This window comes from Gymnoscopelus braueri (assembly GCF_963280865.1).
Source record: "Gymnoscopelus braueri genome assembly, chromosome: 7".
Taxonomy (NCBI): domain Eukaryota; kingdom Metazoa; phylum Chordata; class Actinopteri; order Myctophiformes; family Myctophidae; genus Gymnoscopelus; species Gymnoscopelus braueri.
Window position 1 is genome coordinate 30,243,122 of NC_137608.1, and position 19,654 is coordinate 30,262,775.

Below are 19,654 nucleotides of genomic sequence, written 5' to 3' on the forward strand. Positions count from 1 at the left end.
TCCCTAGAGGTCCCAGAAGGGCCTCTCCAGCTCATACACTACATTGAGTGTTATGTGTATGTACAACCAACACCTACCTACCCCTACCCCAGCGATTCCAAAACAGCTCTGTGTATAATTCCACGGAATGCTGTTTGTGAAGTTGCAAGCAAATATAGGGGGTTCTTAGAAGGTTATGTAATGCTCCCCTCTCTGAACAATTGTAATCCCTCTTATGCTGAGTGAGCCCCCCATGTGATGGTGCTAAAGAGTAGGGAGAGGCAGGGTTACTGGTTGTGAGGCACGGGTGTTCTCCATGAAACTGGTCAGGTATAGGCTGACTGGGCTCTACCCCCCCCCCCCCCACCGTTAGTGTATATATATATATATATAAGAGGCCATCTTTACCGTAGGCAGGGCCTTACTGGAATCTAGGACGCTGGATGGAGCCGCAGCACTGATGGTCTTTCTCGGAGCCAAGCCTTGGACTTGCACTATGTCCTGAACGACTCTGTCTCCTTCTATGCTGCTTTGTCTGGGTATAACTGTAAGCCTTTAAATGTGACGTCTCTTTTTGTCATCGCTTATGTATACTGGAATGGAACAGCATCTGTGAATACTTTACGTTTGAATGCTGCACTGTTTTTGTTTTCTTTTTTGCATGGGTCCATTTTGATGTGGCTCCATGGGGGGGCAAAAACGATGTCCCAGGATTTTAGGCTTTAATATCTTCCCAATTTAAGTGGTGTATTTAAAAAAAAAAAGTATTCACAATTTGCTTACCATAGTCTTTTTTTCTCACTTCTCTCCCCCACAGATACCATCGATGAGGACTTCAGCTGGTGATTTGACGAATCACACATAGGAGCCCCCCCTCCCCCCTGTCCCTCCCATCCCATTCCCTGTCCCTACTTCCTTCCTTCCTCATCTCTCCTTCCCATTTCTTCCCCTTGTGGATGTCCTCCTCTCCCCCCGTCTCCACTTCCTCAAAGATTCACCATGCTGATCAAGGAGTACCGGATCCCCATGCCCATGAGTGTGGATGAGTACCGCATTGCCCAGCTCTATATGATCCAGGTGAGGCTGTCCATAACATGGCCGTACACAGCACCAGTGGAACGCCTTCATCTGGTGAACAAGAGGCTAGTGAATTGCGGACTTAAACGGGGCGGTGGGAGCGAAGTTTGTCGTAACACTCAGGATTTTCCAAAACGAGCCGGTCACCAATGTGCTTAATTATGTAGTGATTGGTCACGCGGAGTCTAAGACTGGACTAGTGGAACAAAAGGAACAGTGTGCTGATAGATTATCCATTTTAACTCTCTGAAGCTGCCTATTTCCACCCATATAACAGGCTGTGCGTTATGGGCGTACACAGCTAACTCTGTGCACACAGGAACAGCAATATCCTCTTTCATCTGATCGTGGATTGACACATGCTTGTTGTACACATAATTCTATAATCACCTCTTTTGTTTGAAGGCTGATGATAAACTGTTAAATCTACACCTGAGAATCATATGTTATGCTCACCAACACCTGAGAATGATTAGCATTAGTCGAGTGGTAGATGGAACTCCAGCTGTCCTGTACAGGTTTAGAGATGGGTCCCAAACGATGAGTAAAGGCTAGGTCGCTAACAATAATTTTAATTAGGCTATTTTATGGTCATTTTATGACCTGTTGCCGTATTTTGTTTGCAAACTAGACCAGCCGAGAGGACTCGGGCAGGGATATATGTAAGCAGCTAAGAAGACAACTGAGCTTCATGTTGTAGTAAGAACAGTTTTATGAGAGAACGATGAGTAAACCTACACATTTAAATGTTGGTCACATTTCAGGACTACATTCTGTACATATATTAGAGTAGACTTTAAAAGAAACAGTACCTGATTTATTAGGCCTACTCATGCACATATTGGTTCAAAAACAACTTAAATGTAGTATTTTTCCAGCTTCACATGCAAACATAAATATGATAAAAAGGATCAAATATTGCCGAAAACGGGTATATTTATTTTTACATTGCTTCGATACTAATATTGCAATTACCGATATGATGTCTGATTAATTGTGCATCCCTACTGTTGTCTCACACACACACACACACACACACACACACACACACACACACACACACACACACACACACACACACACACACACACACACACACACACACACACACACACACGTGTTTCTATAACTGTTTTCTCAAGAGTGACAGAAAGATGAATGACTTCCAAAAGCACCATGAGCAAACACCTATCTTTTAATTAAAAGTGTTAAGGAGATGGACTGTGAAAGCAGTTAGATTAGTTTGTTCAGTTTTGGGTACAATGATGTAGCTGTGTAATTCTGTTTTGTATTAATATTGTCAGGTATGTCTTGAGCAAACGAGTACAAAAGGCATTGTTTTACTAAGGTTAAGTTTAGGAATAAGGTTAGGTTTTGGCATATTTTTTACTGAGGCTACGTTTAGGAATACCTGGTGGCGACCGTTCCGAGGTCATCGCATTTGACCCGGGCGAGCGTTCCTGCATTCCCTGGTTTTTGTTGAAGGCTGTCAAGGCAGTCCTTGAAATTTGTGTGGGAGTTGGTTAGTTTTGTCTGAATCAACTTTGTTCATAACTGTAGTCCCAGGTTTTCAGAAGGTTTCATGTACCAGTTAATTTCCCACAGCTTTGTTTCATTGGATCAGCACAAGGATTATGTAAAGGAGGTTAGGGCAGAAACATCACTTTCTTGGTCCAGCAATTCCATCTGGCAGATTCGTCCGTCAGGCACTGGGAGGCGAGCTGGAAGTTCCACAGAATACATTGAAGTCAATGAGAGACAAGCATATGAATAAAATTGCAACCTTTGTTAGATAATCTGTTCAGAAAAATAAAAGATGACATATCTCACTGCGCTTTCTGGTCTCTTGTTTTTTGATTTGCACACTATAATATTAATGAGGTATCTAAAGACCATAGTACTGTACGTTTCTTATTGGGCTGTCTAGCTTGGAAACTTGAATCTGCCAGAGCAAATATTGCCCAGTCAGAAACATACTGTGTGCTCTTTAAATGCCTTGATAAAATGATATAGTGTGCATGTCAAAAAACAAGACATGAGGAAATGTGATGTGATATGTCTTCTTTTATTTTCCTGAACCGATTTTCTGACAAAACATTACATTTATTTATATAAGCTGATCCAGCCGGCACCAGTTTACCTCCCAGTGCATCTATGTTGCATGCTCTGGTTCGAATCCTTGGTTCTGCACCAGGTTTGAACTGGAAACACATGACACCTTCACATTTCAAATTGGCTGCTGAGCCAATCAAACAAAGCTATGGGAAAATGAAGGTATACCACCTTCTGAAAACCTGGGCTGAAAACGTCACATGTTTCAGACACGTACGTGTGACCGTGCCCTCCACAATGTTTTGCCTATAGCGCTCTTTGTAAAATTACCAGGATATTTTGTTTACTGCCTTCAGTGCCTTGTCAGTTATTGTTTTGCTATTTATGATCCCCCTGTTGTTGTCCGACCTACACAGATGGATAATTCGGTTGAGCTGCATTGCTGCAGATGAGTGGGTGGACATGCCCCCAAGCAAGCAGCCACTTTTAGTCAATACAAATTAGTTCAAGTGCCATGCTCCCAGAACCATGTTCCTGTCTTTTAAATGTTAATTTATTTGCCACTTTATTGGGCATATTGTTGTGTACAGTGACCTGGAGTGACACATGGCATAGGGCATGATGCAGGCTTAGGGATAATTTACACTTCGTTGGAAGAAGGTGTTGCTTGAAGAAAATAACACATTCCGAGTGGAAGGTTTTCAGATGAAAATCATCGTTATTTTCTTCGAGTGTCAAAGTCAAACTTGATAATGCGGGTACAGTAGATTCCGTGATCCACAGACCACTCTGTGTTAGAACAGTCTGACAGTACATTATGCAATGAATAGTGGATCTGATGCGGTTCTCTGCAGCAAAGTTTTACTAAATTAATTATTCCAGACAACAAGGATTTATGTTGTGGTGCACGTGATGAGAAGCGAAAGGAAGACAAATCTTTCTATTAGTGACCTGTAGTTACCTTTTCCCCTGACCTCACCCTCTCTGTACAGCCTGGTTGCTGTGAGGTTTCCATCACTATGGCAACCGTGACATCAGCAGCGTGCCGGTGGTCAGGTTTTGTTAGAGAGAAAGGGAATGAGAAGAGGAAACGGAGGATGAAAAGACAAGCTGTAAATGAGGAGCGCAGGGGGGGGGGGAGGATTTCAGAGGGAGGTGGAGAGAAGGAAAAATAAAGCTATTTGAGTGGTCGTCAGAAAAATGAAACCCACGCCAAGTATGGTGGTGTTGATTCCCTTCTCTTCATTACTGTATGTTACCAGGGCAACTGTAACACGCAGGCCTGCCTGAGTGTGATCCATCCCGTATGTAAGTCTGATAGATGAAGTCAGGGTCTAAAGGACAGCCAGGCCATATCTACACTAGAACAGGCAACACCCTACCACAGTCAGAGTCCATTACCTTCTCACGTTGCCTTGCTCAAAGGAAACCGCCTTCTTGACTGATGGTTAATTGTAAATTCATAATCACAATCATGGGATTTGCAAAGAAATTCATTGCAAATGCCGGAAATTAGGGAAATGTAATACTAGTCTCTCTGTCTCTCTATCTCTCTCTCTTGGTCTCTCTCCCTTACATAAGCCAACATAAAGTACAAACCCCATGCACTGACTATAAGCTTTCTGAGTGAAGGGAAAGGCAGCATCTCCACGGGAAACATGTATCACTGAGCTGATGGCAAGAGGAAAAGACCAGGAAATGACTGCTATCCTGTCAGAGCAGTGGGATTTTCAGTGGACATTCAGTGGATTTTCCTTTATTTAAAAAGGGGTTTAGCCATTTTGGTTTAATTCAACAACACAGTTAAGAGTGACATTAAAGGCCTTGAGTTGACACACGGAAAGTGTCGACGCGAGCGCCACTGACGCATTTAAAATTTAACTCCTTGTGTGTCTAGAACGGTCAGACTAGTCAAAAAATACATACACTGCGATGCAAGTTTGAAATAAAAATAGGTTACCTTACCGTGTTGTTCCAACTCATTTCCAATGGTCTGTATCACGCGTCGCCACTCCAAAATAAAACCGAACACGTCAACAGGTTTTGACACGTTCACTTGATGCCGCCAGTGTGGCTACAGCAGTCTGAGGCTTTCAGTGTGTCAGGGCATTAACAATAGGAGAGAGAATGTTAATCAATGCCATCTTAACTCACAAATGCAGTAGGCACAATGGTCCATAATCTGTCAGACCATTCTATATCGGCCTGTCGGGCAGAAACCTTGTAGCTCCATATTTCATCTTTTTTTTTCTTCATAAATTAATGCCCTATTTTATACTCGTCTGACAGTGTCACATAAAAGTAGTAGAGCATGTAGATCTGCTATTTTTGAAAATTGACTATAATGGCATGCCCCAAAATAGACCCCTTCTATAAATATTTAACCAATTAAAAGTATGAACAAGGTACAGTACATTGGATCTTTTGGAACACTTTGGTTCTGTTTTCCATTTCCTGAAAAGTTACGGTTTTGGACATGCAAGGTTTCCACCCGACAGCGATGTTCTATTTGTGCGCCTGCTTATGTGTGTAGGCTAGTGCATCATAACCTGTATGTTTATGTATGCATCACAAATGGCGCTACGGTGTTCGAGCATGTGTGTTTGCAAAAAATGTACGTGCAGCGTGTGCTGTTCACTGGTGCTCGGGTGTCTGTGCTGTGTCTTTGGAGTGGTATGGTGGCTGTTGAGAGCAGGGCGGGTGGCTAATGAACGACCTGTCAGAGGTAATGAGCTCTGGAGGGCCGGAGGGTTGAGCGCCTGATGGGCCCCCTCTTCCCAAGCCACTGATTCACTGCCTGGCCTGCGCTGCCTCTTCCCTCTGGAGTCTGGACTGACTGGAGAAATCCACCTCACGCCAAACATCCTATTACTGTAACAGGCCCAGGGCAAATACATTTTCTGCTTTCATGTAAAAAGATTTAGACGAGTTAGGCTAATAACAGTTACAGTAAAGGAAGAGCCATTGAACGGGTATTGCAATTTCTGTTATATTTATAGAAATTCAGTCTTTGTCCTTTGCTCTCCCTTAGCGCTTGGACTCTGCACTGCCATCATGTTTCTTGTTTGATCCTCAATGATTTCCTAATAACTACAAAGCTCCCTCTTGGCGTGTCACACATTCTTGTCTTTAAACCCTTTTGAGTTACCCAGCTGTAACGCCAGCTAATGACATCTGAAGTCCCCACCCAGCGCTCTTCCTGCGTGTACCTGGAATGTAAATATGGAAAAGGTGTGGCTCTGAACTGGTTTGGGGGCTTCCTGCTTTGCAAATCTTATGTCATAGTATAGGTCTGGAGGAAGTTGTATTAGAACATGTGTTTTTAACATAGAAGTGGGCATGTCTATTATTATTCTTTTCTGATCTGGTAAATAAAATTCAGTTATATGACAATCAAATGTTAAACAAAATTTGTTCAGCTCTAATCTAGTGCTGTTTAATAATATTATTAAACGGCACTAGATTAGAGCTGAAACTGTACTCCTGTATAGCAGGGACACACATGTGTTAACACTAGGGGTGTGCCGATATATCGTCCCGCGATATATCACGATACGTTTTTGTGACGATATGTATCGTTTTGGAGGTAAAAAAATCGTTTTGATTTTTTTTTACAATAATAATAATCAGGCATGCAAACAGCCCCGAGGTGAAAAGGGTGACAACATGTTTTTTTTTCGGGTCAGGTGTCACATATTGCCCTATTTGGATTCAAAACGGCTAGTGGAAGCTGAAAAGCTACAAGTTTGCATGTCTGAATAATGCAAAAACAGAAATATTTGTTTGCATTTGCTTTTTTTCTCCCCCATATATTTTCATAATAAAAAAGTGCGTATCGTATCGAAGTTGTGTGCCCAATATCGTTTCGTGAAATTAGTGTATCGGCACACCCCTAGTTAACACACACATTTTAATCCACAGTTAAACAAGTAAAAGTTGGAGTCAAATATTTAACCTTGACCTCAACTTTATTTACTATTCATTGCAGCATTAGAAGCATCGATTTGCAAACATTACAATATAAACCATTAGTTAAGCAAGGTCAATTCATCCCATGTGTATATATACATGTGATGAATTGAATATGAATAAGATGTATCTTATTTATGGATACAGCAATGGTCACTTCTATACAGACAGGCTTCCAATTACAGCAGAAACAGAGCACTACTTAGCAGGTTTCTTGGCTTTGCTGGCCTGCCATCTGCAGTCCCTGTACCATTAGTCTGTGTACATGTCCTAAGCTTTCAAAAATAACGATTCAGAAGTTGACACCTACTGGAAACGGGTGATTATTTCAGTCAGCTCCTGATTTATCATTGGCTTAGTCATGTATGCTTGTTTCATGTATAGATAATTGAGCTGCCAATCTCTGGACAACACGCATCATCATGGCTCTCGTCTACTACAATATCAGTTGTGCTTGCTAGCAGTCCATAAATATCGTTAGACCTCTACTACACCACTTATATATATATTTTTTGTACGATGAATGGCGAAAACAGCCTAACTACAAGCTCACAATTCGTAGCAGCGCAAAACGTTATGATGCGACGTGTTGTGATGCGCTGTTTTCAAAAAGACTTGCTGCAGAACCAAGGATTGGAACCAGAGCATGCAACATAGATGCACTGGGAGGTAAACTGGTGCCGGCTGGATCAGCTTATATAAATAAATAAAACATTTCCCAAAATAGGGATAGCAGAGGGAATGTGGTTAACAACACCAGTTAGGACAGGTGTGTGTGTTGGGTTTGCATGCTACAGAGCAGTAGTGCTCCTTCCTGCAACACACACACACACACACACACACACACACACACACACACACACACACACACACACACACACACACACACACACACACACACACACACACACACACACACACACACACACACACACACACACACACACACACACACACACACACACACACACACACACACACACACACCCCTTTTCATCATATTGACCATTGCTGTTCTCCTGACAGAAAAAGAGCCGAGAGGAGAGCCATGGTGAGGGCAGTGGGGTGGAGATCATGGAGAACAAGCCCTACACAGACGGGCCAGGTGGCACGGGGCAGTACACCCACAAGGTCTACCACATTGGCATGCACATTCCCAGCTGGTTCCGTTCCATCCTGCCCAAGGCAGCGCTGAGGGTTGAGGAGGAGTCGTGGAATGCATACCCTTACACCCGCACAAGGTGAATCCCATGGGAAGAATTAACTACACTGTATCTACATCAGCCATTGGTTTGACGATAATGTCAAAATGTTGCTCTCCAGGCCATAGATTTTGAAAGAATTAAAAGGGAGAGAAAAAATAAATGTAACAATTAAATAAATCATGGAGTAAAAAAACTTTTTATACCTTTAAAAAAAATCCATAATAGCAGATCCACAACCTCACAGCACACCATGATACAATGCAGATTATTATTTAATGTCAACATTAAAGTAGAACTATCAGAAGGTGTAACCCAGCTAAAATAATGTGTCCCTCTGCAAGTTTGGCTTTAGTTTAGCTATAGCTAACAACCCCAGAGTTAAATTAACACTCTGGATTGTACAATGTGGTTCAGTGTCTGCCACCAACAACAAGCATTGATAGTTTTGCTTCCACACAGTAAAATACACTCTGGTGACTGAGCCTTTTCCTGTGCAGGTGTTGAGCTCCGTTTGTGACATGTAGGTGCTTAAAAGAGGCATGCCTCTGGCTGCATACTGACAAGATATTGTCAAGATATAGACTTGAAGTGCCTGTTGGCGCATTTATCCTGTCCAACCAGTGACGGCTTTACTGCAAATGTCTCAGCTGCAACATAAGGACATGTCTCGCACATCTCCTACCCTCAACAGTGTGACCAGAGAGGAGGGGGGTGGTGGCACTCTTGCTAAAATAGCTCTGGTTTATAATTAAATTGACCAAAAAATTAAGACCTTCAAATAGGAAGTTGTTTATCCCTAATACAGTAAAAATGTTAATTTAACTCTTTGAGTGTACAGATGTAACCATATAGATTTATATCATATATGGATATCAATATTTGTACACCCTCAGAGTTGCAAATGGATCAATTATGTGTGTTATTTATTCTGCGTAAAGAAAGCCGTGCCAGTCCCTGGTCAATGTGTTGTCAGTGTGACATTGATTGTGCCAATGTCATTTCTCCTTCAGATACACCTGTCCCTTTGTTGAAAAGTTCTCCATCGACATTGAGACACACTACAAGCCTGACACAGGCAGCCAGCCAGATGTCTTCAACATGTCTGCAGCGGAGAAGAGGCAGAGGGCTCTCGGTACGAGCCTGTGGTTTCAACAGAACAGCAGAGACTTTTTATGTTACTGTTATCAACATGTATTCCACTGTGCTTATTTTGAGTCTGCTACTTATTAAGATGAGTAGGCATAGACTGAGTAGTATATGTACAGCACTTTTATTAATATATTTTTTAAAGGGGGTGTAAGTCATATTTAACTCTGTATTCTGAGTGTTTGTTCAGTTACAGGGGTCTCCCCTACTCTCCAGCTCCAGAAAATAAAATGTCAGGTAGGGATGGAAATGTTATCCAATCAGCAGAAAGAAATCATACAGGATACAAGAGAGTGATTAAACAAATAATTAGCAGACAAACTTGAAACTGGAACACTATAAAATTTAAGATAATAAACAATCTTTATTAGGTTCTCTCTCCTGATTGGATAACATTTGTATCCTGACCTGAAAATATATGTTCTGTTTACTAAAGATTTAGAGAGATGAGGAGATCCCTGTTACTGAACATACACTATAGCAATGATTAGTAATGGAATATAGAGCTTTTTTGTTTGTTTGTTTATCACTTACACACCCCTTTTAAGCAGATCATGTTCAATTATAGTCAACAGTAATAATGTGGGGTAGTTTGTCCTGGAGAGCCTTTACAGAAAGCAATTTCCTCCACGTATGCTAGTTAATCAAGCTGTCAGGCCAGTGGGATTGCGTAAAGTCATTGTTATTCAAGGCTTCGTGATCAATGACCTTTTCTCTCTTAACTCAAGCATCAGTTAAGGCCCACTTTACTTGTGGCTGTTTGTTGACGCTACACCCATTTTCCCAGTTGCTGGTGGCAATAATAAGCTTGTCACAGTGACATTGCTCAGACACTCATGGTTTTAGGGCATGCGGCGACCCGATTAGGCCTACACTGTTCACCGTCAGTGTTTTTCCATTGCTACATATGACTCGCAGTATTACTTTAATCTTCTTGGTCACACTGAAATTCAGGAGGTAAGTGTTTTTGTATAATCAACATGAGCTTAAACACCTAAGCCCTACTTTATACTACGACGGTGTCACACAAACATTGCCAATCTAAAAGCCCACAAAATAGCCAATCTAAACTTGTGAGCTAAGCGTGTGAGCGTGTAGATTGACTATTTTCACAATAATAAAATAAAAGGTTTGTCTACAGTATATGATATGCCAAAAATAGGGATGTGTGCTGTTAGCAGCACAGTAAGGGAAACACAACCAATGTATACCATGCAGTCAAAATCTCACACGTTGCTCCTTGTCATGTTCTGACTTTAAAGTCTTTCTGTCAGACCCCATTGACATAGTGACAGATCCCATCGCCCCTCATGAGTACAAGGCAGAGGAGGACCCACGGCTCTACAAGTCTATGAAGACCCAGAGGGGCCCCCTGCAGGACGACTGGATAGAGGAGTACAACAACAACCCAGGGAAGACCCCCATCATGTGTGCCTACAAACTATGCAAGGTGGAGTTCCGCTATTGGGGCATGCAGTCCAAGATTGAACGGTTCATCCATGATGTAGGTGCGTATGAATTCGGAGTCACACAGTCGTCTATACTAAAAGTGACGTATTTTCAGCTAAACATTGTCAGTTGACTCATCACTTTTGCATGAATAAATAATAGTATGATAATAAATGAGCCATAACCACATTAATCCTGGCGCCCCAAGTTGGAGAAAATAGCCGATCTCCAAGCTGTGTGACGCGGTGTGAGCTTGTACAAAGTCTTATTTTCAAAATAATTTAGAAATCTGTGGTTAACAAGACACTTATCCTCTCCCAAGGGCTGAGAAAAGTGATGGTACGTGCCCACCGGCAGGCCTGGTGCTGGCAGGACGAGTGGTACGGTCTGACCATCGAAGACATAAGGCAGCTGGAGCTGGAGACCCAGCTGGCCCTGGCAACGAAGATGGCCCAGTTCAGCCAGGCCGAGGAAGCAACCGAGGCCAACGGAGGCGCACCGTCCCCGGACAAAGCCCAGGAGGCCAAGGAGGCCATCAGCGGTATTGAAGCCGAGGAGGCAGTGGTCAGATCGGGAGGTGAGACTCGACCGGCACGAGGTGCGCTCACCAAACAGTGGTCCACCTCCTCCAGATCCTCCCACTCATCAAAGAGAGGAGGTGAGGAGAAGGCCATTTTCACCATGTTGTCATCTACGTGCATGTGAAGCTGTTGTTAAATGGCATCAAACAGTGTTCATTATACATTCACATGATTTAATACCCTATTTAGCCCTGCCTGTTTACTGTCCCTAAATTATGCCATTTTTGTCACGTTATTAACGTCCGTGTTTGTAGAAAATGTAGTAGAAAATGTAATACATTCTGCGGCGGTACCCGGAAGTAGCGTTGGAAACTATAGTAGGTTATCATTTTTTAAGCCTGAGAATTGTAGTCGATTTGTAGGCGGCCCTTTATTTTCATATAAGAACAGTTCTTATACCACGTGATGTTAAAAAAGAATAATGGGATTTAGAATGGGGAAAAACATTTTCAGGGCCGTGGTTTTTGACGTCAGGCTCTGATTGACTCAAAATTTGGAGTCATATGTCAGATATGTCATAGATAACGATTACAGGCCAGCAACATTAAGTCCGAGATCCACAATGGAGCCCTGCCGTTCAATCATGTGGATCTTGCGATCCACATGATTTTTTTTTGGTTTTAAGCCATATTTTTGTAATACATTACAATAAAATAAAAATTCATGCCTTTAAAAAAAATTATAATAATGATTTAACTCTTTACATTTATTGTGCTATCCAGTCTACCTCATTTCACCCCTGCAACTTGAAAGCGCTCACCTGAGTAATTTTTGGCTCCCATATTGACATCACAAAACACAATGTCATGTCCTAACACACCCATCTGACAGAACAGCTGTCACCCCCACCACAGTGCACCATTCTTTCTGCCTCCCACCTGGACCCTGGTTCCTATCCCGCCCGACTTCTTACACCCTTCCCGAAGTTATAACCAAACCCCCCATGACTCTCCTTCACAGGGCTAATTTTAGCTGCAGTGTTGACATCACATTTCAGAAACGGCTGACGTGCTCTCACAGTAACCCTCCCCTCGACCACTGCTCTTCCACTCTGCACGCTGACAAGCCACAGCTGTGCCCCCTCTCTCACCAACCTGCCCCTTACAGCATCCAATACATCAAAGGCTTTCTAAATGACCTTCTGTTCCCATCGATGCTAATGAATTACAAGGATCACAATAAAGATATGTGATAGACATGGCCTGCTTTTAGCCTAGCATTTGTCTTTCTTTCTGGACAGTAATTGACTGTCAGAGAGCTTTTAGCTTGTCTGTAGAACTTTCTTTTCTGCTTGCTCCCTGACCACCATGCAGTCCATCTGGGATAAAGTAACCACAGAGACATTTTTATATAACACAATGTTTTATGTGAGCTAGGATATTGTGTGATGCTTCTTTGTAGTATAGACAGAATGAAAGGTGTGTGTGTGTGTGTGTGTGTGTGTGTGTGTGTGTGTGTGTGTGTGTGTGTGTGTGGTGTGTGTGTGGTGTGTGTGTGTGTGTGTGTGTGTGTGTGTGTGTGTGTGTGTGTGTGTGTGTGTGTGTGTGTGTGTGTGTGTGTGTGTGTGTGTGTGTGTGTGTGTGTGTGTGTGTGTGGAAGACAGATGCCCATGTCCCAAATTAACTGGCTTTCTTTTTTAGAACATTCTCGAAATAACTGCAATTCTTTATGCTCCTGTCTTCATGTGCGTCAGCGAGCCCTTCGCGTCACAGCATCTCGGAGTGGAGGATGCAGAGCATAGCGAGAGACTCTGAGGACAGCACGGACGAGGAGTTCTTTGACGCTTATGGTAACGTCCATTTTGATATGTGCACTAGAGTGTTAGCGGTGGCATAGTTTGATCATCACACATCTTCACGTGTTTCCGTCTCCCCACCAAGACCTGCCTGCTCCCTTCTCCCCCCTGACTCTGCATGCATCTCTTTAATACAGATCATTTCTTAAGCTACCCAGAGACCCATCATTCTTTGGGCCTGCAGTTGAACTAAGGTGGGTGTGATGTGGCACGTGGGCTCTGTCCTGGATGAGCCTCGGAGAGGACGCAGGCCGGGTGACTTTGTCCTGAAAGCCCTGTCTGACCAACATCCTCCTCCACTGCTTATGCTACCTTAACCTACCTACCACACACCGTATGTGTGGATACTAGAAAGTGCTGAGACTGTGTCATTTTAGTTATTTATTATATAACCGGGCTAGATGTCAATCCGCAAAATGTGCCCTTTGAAGGATGATTTCACATACCTCTTGGTTATGATGCTAAAGCAGTAATAAAATCATGCATACTTCTGTTATTTGTTAACATGATGCTGATGCTAGTTGTACACATGACACTTTAAGCTTTCATCTCTTTGAACTGTAATAAAACTGTGCATGTGACATTATGAATGACTGCAAATTAATTCAGCAGGATTAATGGTCTCATTTATTTTGTTGTATATTCCAGCATTTATACCCACGTGGATTGAAATGGATGTATAACATTTTACAGTACATGACTTTAACATCTCTTCATTCAGACATTCACAATAATCATTTAACTACATCAATATACCCCTACCATATCACTTTACCATGTTACAGGTCATTATAACCATTAATGTTGGATAAGCACCCCTCTGAGTTGTTTTATAACTGTTCCATGTAGCATCCTTCCAACAGTGAAAATAACTCCACCAACTGAACACAGTAAATGTACAAAGCCCCTACTGTAGAAAAAGGACCCTGGTTCAGTGACTTGCTGTACAGTGAAGACCAAGGGACCACACTATTATGTGTCTTGGCAAATAGACGGAAGGCAGCAAGTGTTAATAAACAATCATAAGATATGATCATGTAGCACAGGTTGCCTTTGATAAACACTCAAAAGCTCTGGCTCGTTGTTGTTGACCTTTTACATTATCCATCCATAAGATAAGGATTTAGAGGCATCTTATTACTTTGTGTTTAGCTTGTCCCAATGTATGACTGAGGATTACAGCAACAACCTGTAGGGTCACATTCTGTTGGGAGCTTAAGACTAGATTATTGATACAGATGAGGTGGATAAGTACACCGTAAAATACTGAGTTTTTATTGAACTCAGAGTTACAAATGGATAAATGAATTCTGAGGAATTTACGGTGTTGTGGTTCTAGTGATGAGTAATAGTTTTACACAAAACATTCTGTTCTTTAAGACACATTCCCTTGAAAGTTGATGACGCTGGTATATGCTTAAATTCAGTTAAGTTTTCATTACTTTTAAAGTCTGCTTATGAAAACTTGTAAATAAGCACTGTAATGGCGAGTAAACTGGTGGCCACATTTCAGAGAAATAGACATTGGCCATAAACCACAAAGAGGGTTAATTATTAAAAAAGATTAAGCCTTTAAAATTCTCAACATTTCCTTTTATAACAGATCGATTTGAATAAATGGCTGCTAGTCATGCTTTTTACTTTTGTGTGCATGAATCAGAATATAAGCATAGATATTGTAAATAATATTCTGTTCATAAAAATAAATGAATATCCCCCTGTGGAGATACTCTTAGGATAGATGTTTTTTCCCCTGAGATTATTAATAAGATTTATGGCAAATAATACTGATGAATTGGAATTCATATTTATTATTCTTTATCCTTTTCCTCTGTCTTGTAATATACTGTTGTATATTCGCCTGTGAGACTTGGCACTGAGGGATTAAAATAAATATCTGTTCATCTTTAAAAAGCATGTGAACCACAAAGGGTTACAGTAGATAGTTGGGAATAGAATGGAATAAACAAGTCATATTTAATCCCTTCTTTTTCATTTGATGTAACTGTTGTGCGAGTTGGAGATCATGTTGGCTTTTGAGCAGACAACATATATTCCATAGGAAATTGCTTAACTTCACAGAAATGTCTGTGGACACCACACCACCATCCAATGCAGCTGGGTTGCTTAAGAATTTCTATTGAGAGAACTTTTTCATTTTACAATATATAATGCAGTATATCTTAACATTTTTTTTTGGTTTTTAACCTGTAGCACTTTGAGATTTGTTTCAAATATAAAGTGCGTTACAAATAAAATGTATCATTATTATTATTAACAGTATTCAGGTTACCTGCTGCAGAGAACACTGCCCAATACACCTTATAATCCTCAGTGTTTGTTTATCCATTTGTAAACTCCAAGAGTGTACAAATGTAACAAAATGGACCTGGTTACATTTGTACACTCTTAGAGTTAAATGAACACAGGGTTCTTACTGTGTACCCAGTCAGATAATTGCATTAATTACAGTTAATTTTCAATGGCTCATGATCTGGTATGTCTTGTGTTCCCGTTCGCAGAAGACTTCTCAGACAACGAGGAAGTCTTTCCCAAAGAGATAGCCAAGTGGAATTCCAATGACCTCATGGACAAGATAGAGGCTGTGGACGGCGAGGGAACATCTGGTAATGACAAAACACAAGTGTTCCATAATGATGGGAGGTCATTGTGGACTAGGCTTTACATGATATCAGCCTTTGTCTCTGAATGTGTTTGTCTTTGCAGGTGAGCTGTATACGGAAATGGCAGTGGATTATGAAAGAGCAGCCAGTGAGGAAAGACTAGATGAAGTAAGTGTCATGCAGTTCTAACCAACAGGGTCTTTTCAGCTCAACTTAAATGATTGGACGGAGTTGCGCAGTGTCTCTGGGTTTTTCTCAAAGCCTTCAGAGAGACAATGGGTAAACCCTGACTTTTAGGACCCTACAACTTTTTAAATTTAGTTCCCTTTATGTACTTATTTATATTTAAGGTCAATTTAAGGTTCCTTATTATTTAACACAGCTGAGAAAATATGTATTAGAAAGATATCTCTCACAGTAAGGCAGTAAAAACGCAAGTGCAAGACTACGTTAAATTTAGATTGTCCAGATCAGGAAACTGCATGAGACTATTAGACAGGGGGATTGGAGACCAGCCTCTCTCCCTCAGCATCTCTGTCCTCTTGTGTTCAGATGCGTGGCTCTGTTAGCGGCCAAGCCGATAGCTCCACTATTCCCACCATCACCGTAACCAGACACCAGTCAGTAAGTAAACTTCCTGGCCCATTGCAAGTAGCTCCACATAGACCCCTTTAACAGACCCAGTGCTAATTGCCCTGCCCTGCTCTGCCCTGCTCTGCCCTAGTCCAACCCATCTGCTCCTCAAACCTCACCTCCCCGTGTGAAATTCCCTTGTACTTGTAGCTGTGACGTGGAGTGTACCGTGCAGTCTGTAAAAAAATGTGGAGTTTTGGGTAAAATATTGCAAAACTGCACATTGTGTCCCCCTATTTAATGTGAATATGGTAATGTATCCATTTGTCTATGGGAAGTATTGTCATTTCCGTTTGCTTGATGAAATAGTTGCCCAGGTGCAATAATGGTTGGCTCTGTGCTATTGTACCATGCTCCAGTCGCAAAAATGACAGTGGAACAGGCATACTGGATAGACTAGAATGGCTAATGATTTATATTCACTACAGCAGGTGTTGCAAATCACCATTTCCTCATGATATCATACTGTGAACAGTTGGACACCTGCAGAGGAAGTTTAAATTATCAGGAGGAGTAGGGTTGGGTATCGAAATTAGGTTCCAGTTAGGAACCCAACCAAATTGCTGGGTACCCATAAAAATGAAGGAATCAAAACTGAAATTGATAAATTCCTAATCATTTAAGGGTCTAGTATTTTCCTATAGATAAAAGCATACAACAAGCTTTAACTGCTACTGTTTTCCATTGTATTATCATAGATTGAAAGTACCATTCATTAATTTTGACAATTATTGTTGTAAAATTAGAGGGACAATTGTGTTGGGTCAATTTAAGCAACAGTATTTTCAGGACAATGTTTCAGCATTAGCTCTATCTTAGGTAATAATATACCAAGCTTGTTCTGGTAATGGTAAATGATGTATTATATACTTCAGTTATTGCTTATATATTTATTATATATTTTTATTATCTAAGCATTTGAACACCTTTTGTTTTTGACCAATATGGAACCCAAACAGGTAATCGATAAGAACGTAATTGATAAGCAAAATCTGAATCGATAAAATCCTAATGATGCCCATCCCTAATCAGGAGTAGCCATGAAAAGTATACACACACACACGCACACGCACGCACGCACAAAGAGGTCTTACAAGCGTTTGCCTTGTGTGTTTTTCTTTTCTTTTTTGTCTTTCAGTGAGCATGTAACCATAAATGTAGCTGTAATGAGCATGTTTTGGTTTTATAGCTTCACTTGAGCCCTATTTTTAATGTTTGCCTATAAGGATGCCAGGGTTAAAGTGGTTAATGCTATAGCCCTGTTTGAAGCAAGCCCATCAACCAACACCTCCTTAATTTACCTGTTGTCAGGATGGTTCCTCCCAGCAGTGTTTGCAGCCCTCCAAGATTCATGTGCTGATCTTGGTTCTCCATGGAGGTAACATCCTGGATACAGGAGGAGGGGATCAGAACAGTAAGCAGGCTGATGTGAACACCATCAGCACAGCGTTTGACACCGTCATGCAGGTTCACTACCCTACTGCTCTGGGAAGGATCGCCCTCCGCCTGGTGCCCTGTCCTGCAATATGTGCCGAAGCCTTCTCCCTGGTGTCAAAGTAATGACACACACACACACACACACACACACACACACGATTGGCTGAAAACTGGCGGCTTGTACTTATTGATTTGATTTATTGATTGATGGATTTATTTACTTGTATTATTGTTTGAACCTAGTGTGCTACAATCCGTATATACGTTTTATACAATTTATATTATTATCATTATTATAGTAATTATTATTAAGTAGAAATGTATTCTCTTTGTTCATGTTGTGCAGCCTCAGCCCATACAGCTATGATGTGGGCTGTCTGTCCAATAGTCAGGACCACATCCCTCTAGCAGCGCTACCTCTTCTGGCCACCTCCGCTCCACAGTACCAGGAGGCCGTGGCTACAGTCATCGTCCGAGCCAACCAGGTGTATGCGGACTTCATAAGGTCGCTGAATGGAGAAGCATTTTCTGGCCAGGTGAGGTACTGCCCTGTGATGTATCCACACTGGTGGACTCTTAATAACCTGTCTACGTTAGACTGGTGTCTCGTGTTGCAATTACTGTAGTTAGTGTGTTGGTGGATTTATTGTCTCCGCTTGACTTTCTCCTACCTGGCCTGGCAGAGCCCTGTGCTCTGAGGAGCACATTTTTCTAAGTTTGCAAATGTTAACATAATTACAGTCTGACCGCTGAGTCTATGAGGCCTCTAGTTTGAGTTTGGTAAATGGTTATCAGCATCGCAATTGATGGGGTCACAAATCTGTCACACAGCAGCTGAACTGGTAGTCCCGCGTGTAGTCAGACAGACAGAAATCTCTGCCTACATATACGTCTGGTGACATCTAAATTCAATGTAGGGGCTAGAACTGGGTGGAAACATTAACTAACTGCATTGCAGAACCAAGACCTTAGGCCGGTCTTTCATATTAGGACGGTATCAGGATTGGTTTTCAAAGCTATGGCAGTAGGTTTGTCTGGTTTTGCCACAGAACTGGTACAGTTTATGCTAATGGCTTAAAACAATGGGCCTAATGAAAAAGATCAACCAACCACAAGAACACTGACTTTTACTTCCATTTCATTATCTGTCTGTGTACCCGATCTGTCTGTGTACCCTATAAGTCTACACAGTTCTCAAAATAAAGGGGGAAGAGGACCATAATGTGTTTTTGCTGGTTAGGTTAGATATGGCTGTCATTAGTCAAAATTACACATTCTCAGCAGAATATTACAGACACAACCACAAGTACTGTAGCTGCCAGTTAACCACTCTCAATCTAGAGGCCCAAATCTCACGTAAGATACGGTATCAAACCATCAATTCAATTCAATTTTACCATCTCTGTTATTAGTAGTAGTAATAGAAGTAGTTATTCCCAGAGATTGCTTTTAGGTTATTCATTGGTTTGTGTCTTTTACTGTACTAGTGTTTGGCCATTTAGGAAGTCTTTACCTCTGTAGGTGTGCCTCATTGGCGACTGTGTGGGAGGAATCCTAGGGTTTGACGCGCTGTGCAGCAGCAACCAGACAGTGAGTGAGAGCCAAAACAGCAGCCGTAGGGGCAGCATTGTGAGTGCGCAGGTAAGCGACAAACCATGCTGTGTTCTGAACACCCAACTTCTTATTCACTGGTACAAAAGAAAGTAG

General features: G+C 41.7%; 1 protein-coding gene across 7 annotated transcripts in view; it reads left to right on the forward strand.

Annotated features, from left to right (window-relative positions):
• LOC308087887 (membrane-associated phosphatidylinositol transfer protein 2-like) overlaps positions 1-19,654 on the forward strand; it is a 55,602-nt gene that overhangs the window by 19,935 nt on the left and 16,013 nt on the right. For 6 of the 7 annotated variants that reach the window (XM_080432109.1, XM_080432110.1, XM_080432114.1 and 3 more), the window contains 11 exons: positions 797-1,056; positions 8,104-8,318; positions 9,293-9,414; positions 10,703-10,936; positions 11,200-11,535; positions 13,152-13,247; positions 15,776-15,880; positions 15,981-16,045; positions 17,822-18,066; positions 18,294-18,483; positions 19,469-19,588. In XM_080432109.1, coding sequence (XP_080288235.1) covers positions 979-1,056; positions 8,104-8,318; positions 9,293-9,414; positions 10,703-10,936; positions 11,200-11,535; positions 13,152-13,247; positions 15,776-15,880; positions 15,981-16,045; positions 17,822-18,066; positions 18,294-18,483; positions 19,469-19,588 — 1,806 coding nt within the window. In that variant the 5' untranslated portion in view covers positions 797-978. The remainder of the gene's footprint in view (positions 1-796; positions 1,057-8,103; positions 8,319-9,292; positions 9,415-10,702; positions 10,937-11,199; positions 11,536-13,151; positions 13,248-15,775; positions 15,881-15,980; positions 16,046-17,821; positions 18,067-18,293; positions 18,484-19,468; positions 19,589-19,654) is intronic. The other variant, XM_080432112.1, reaches the window with a different exon arrangement.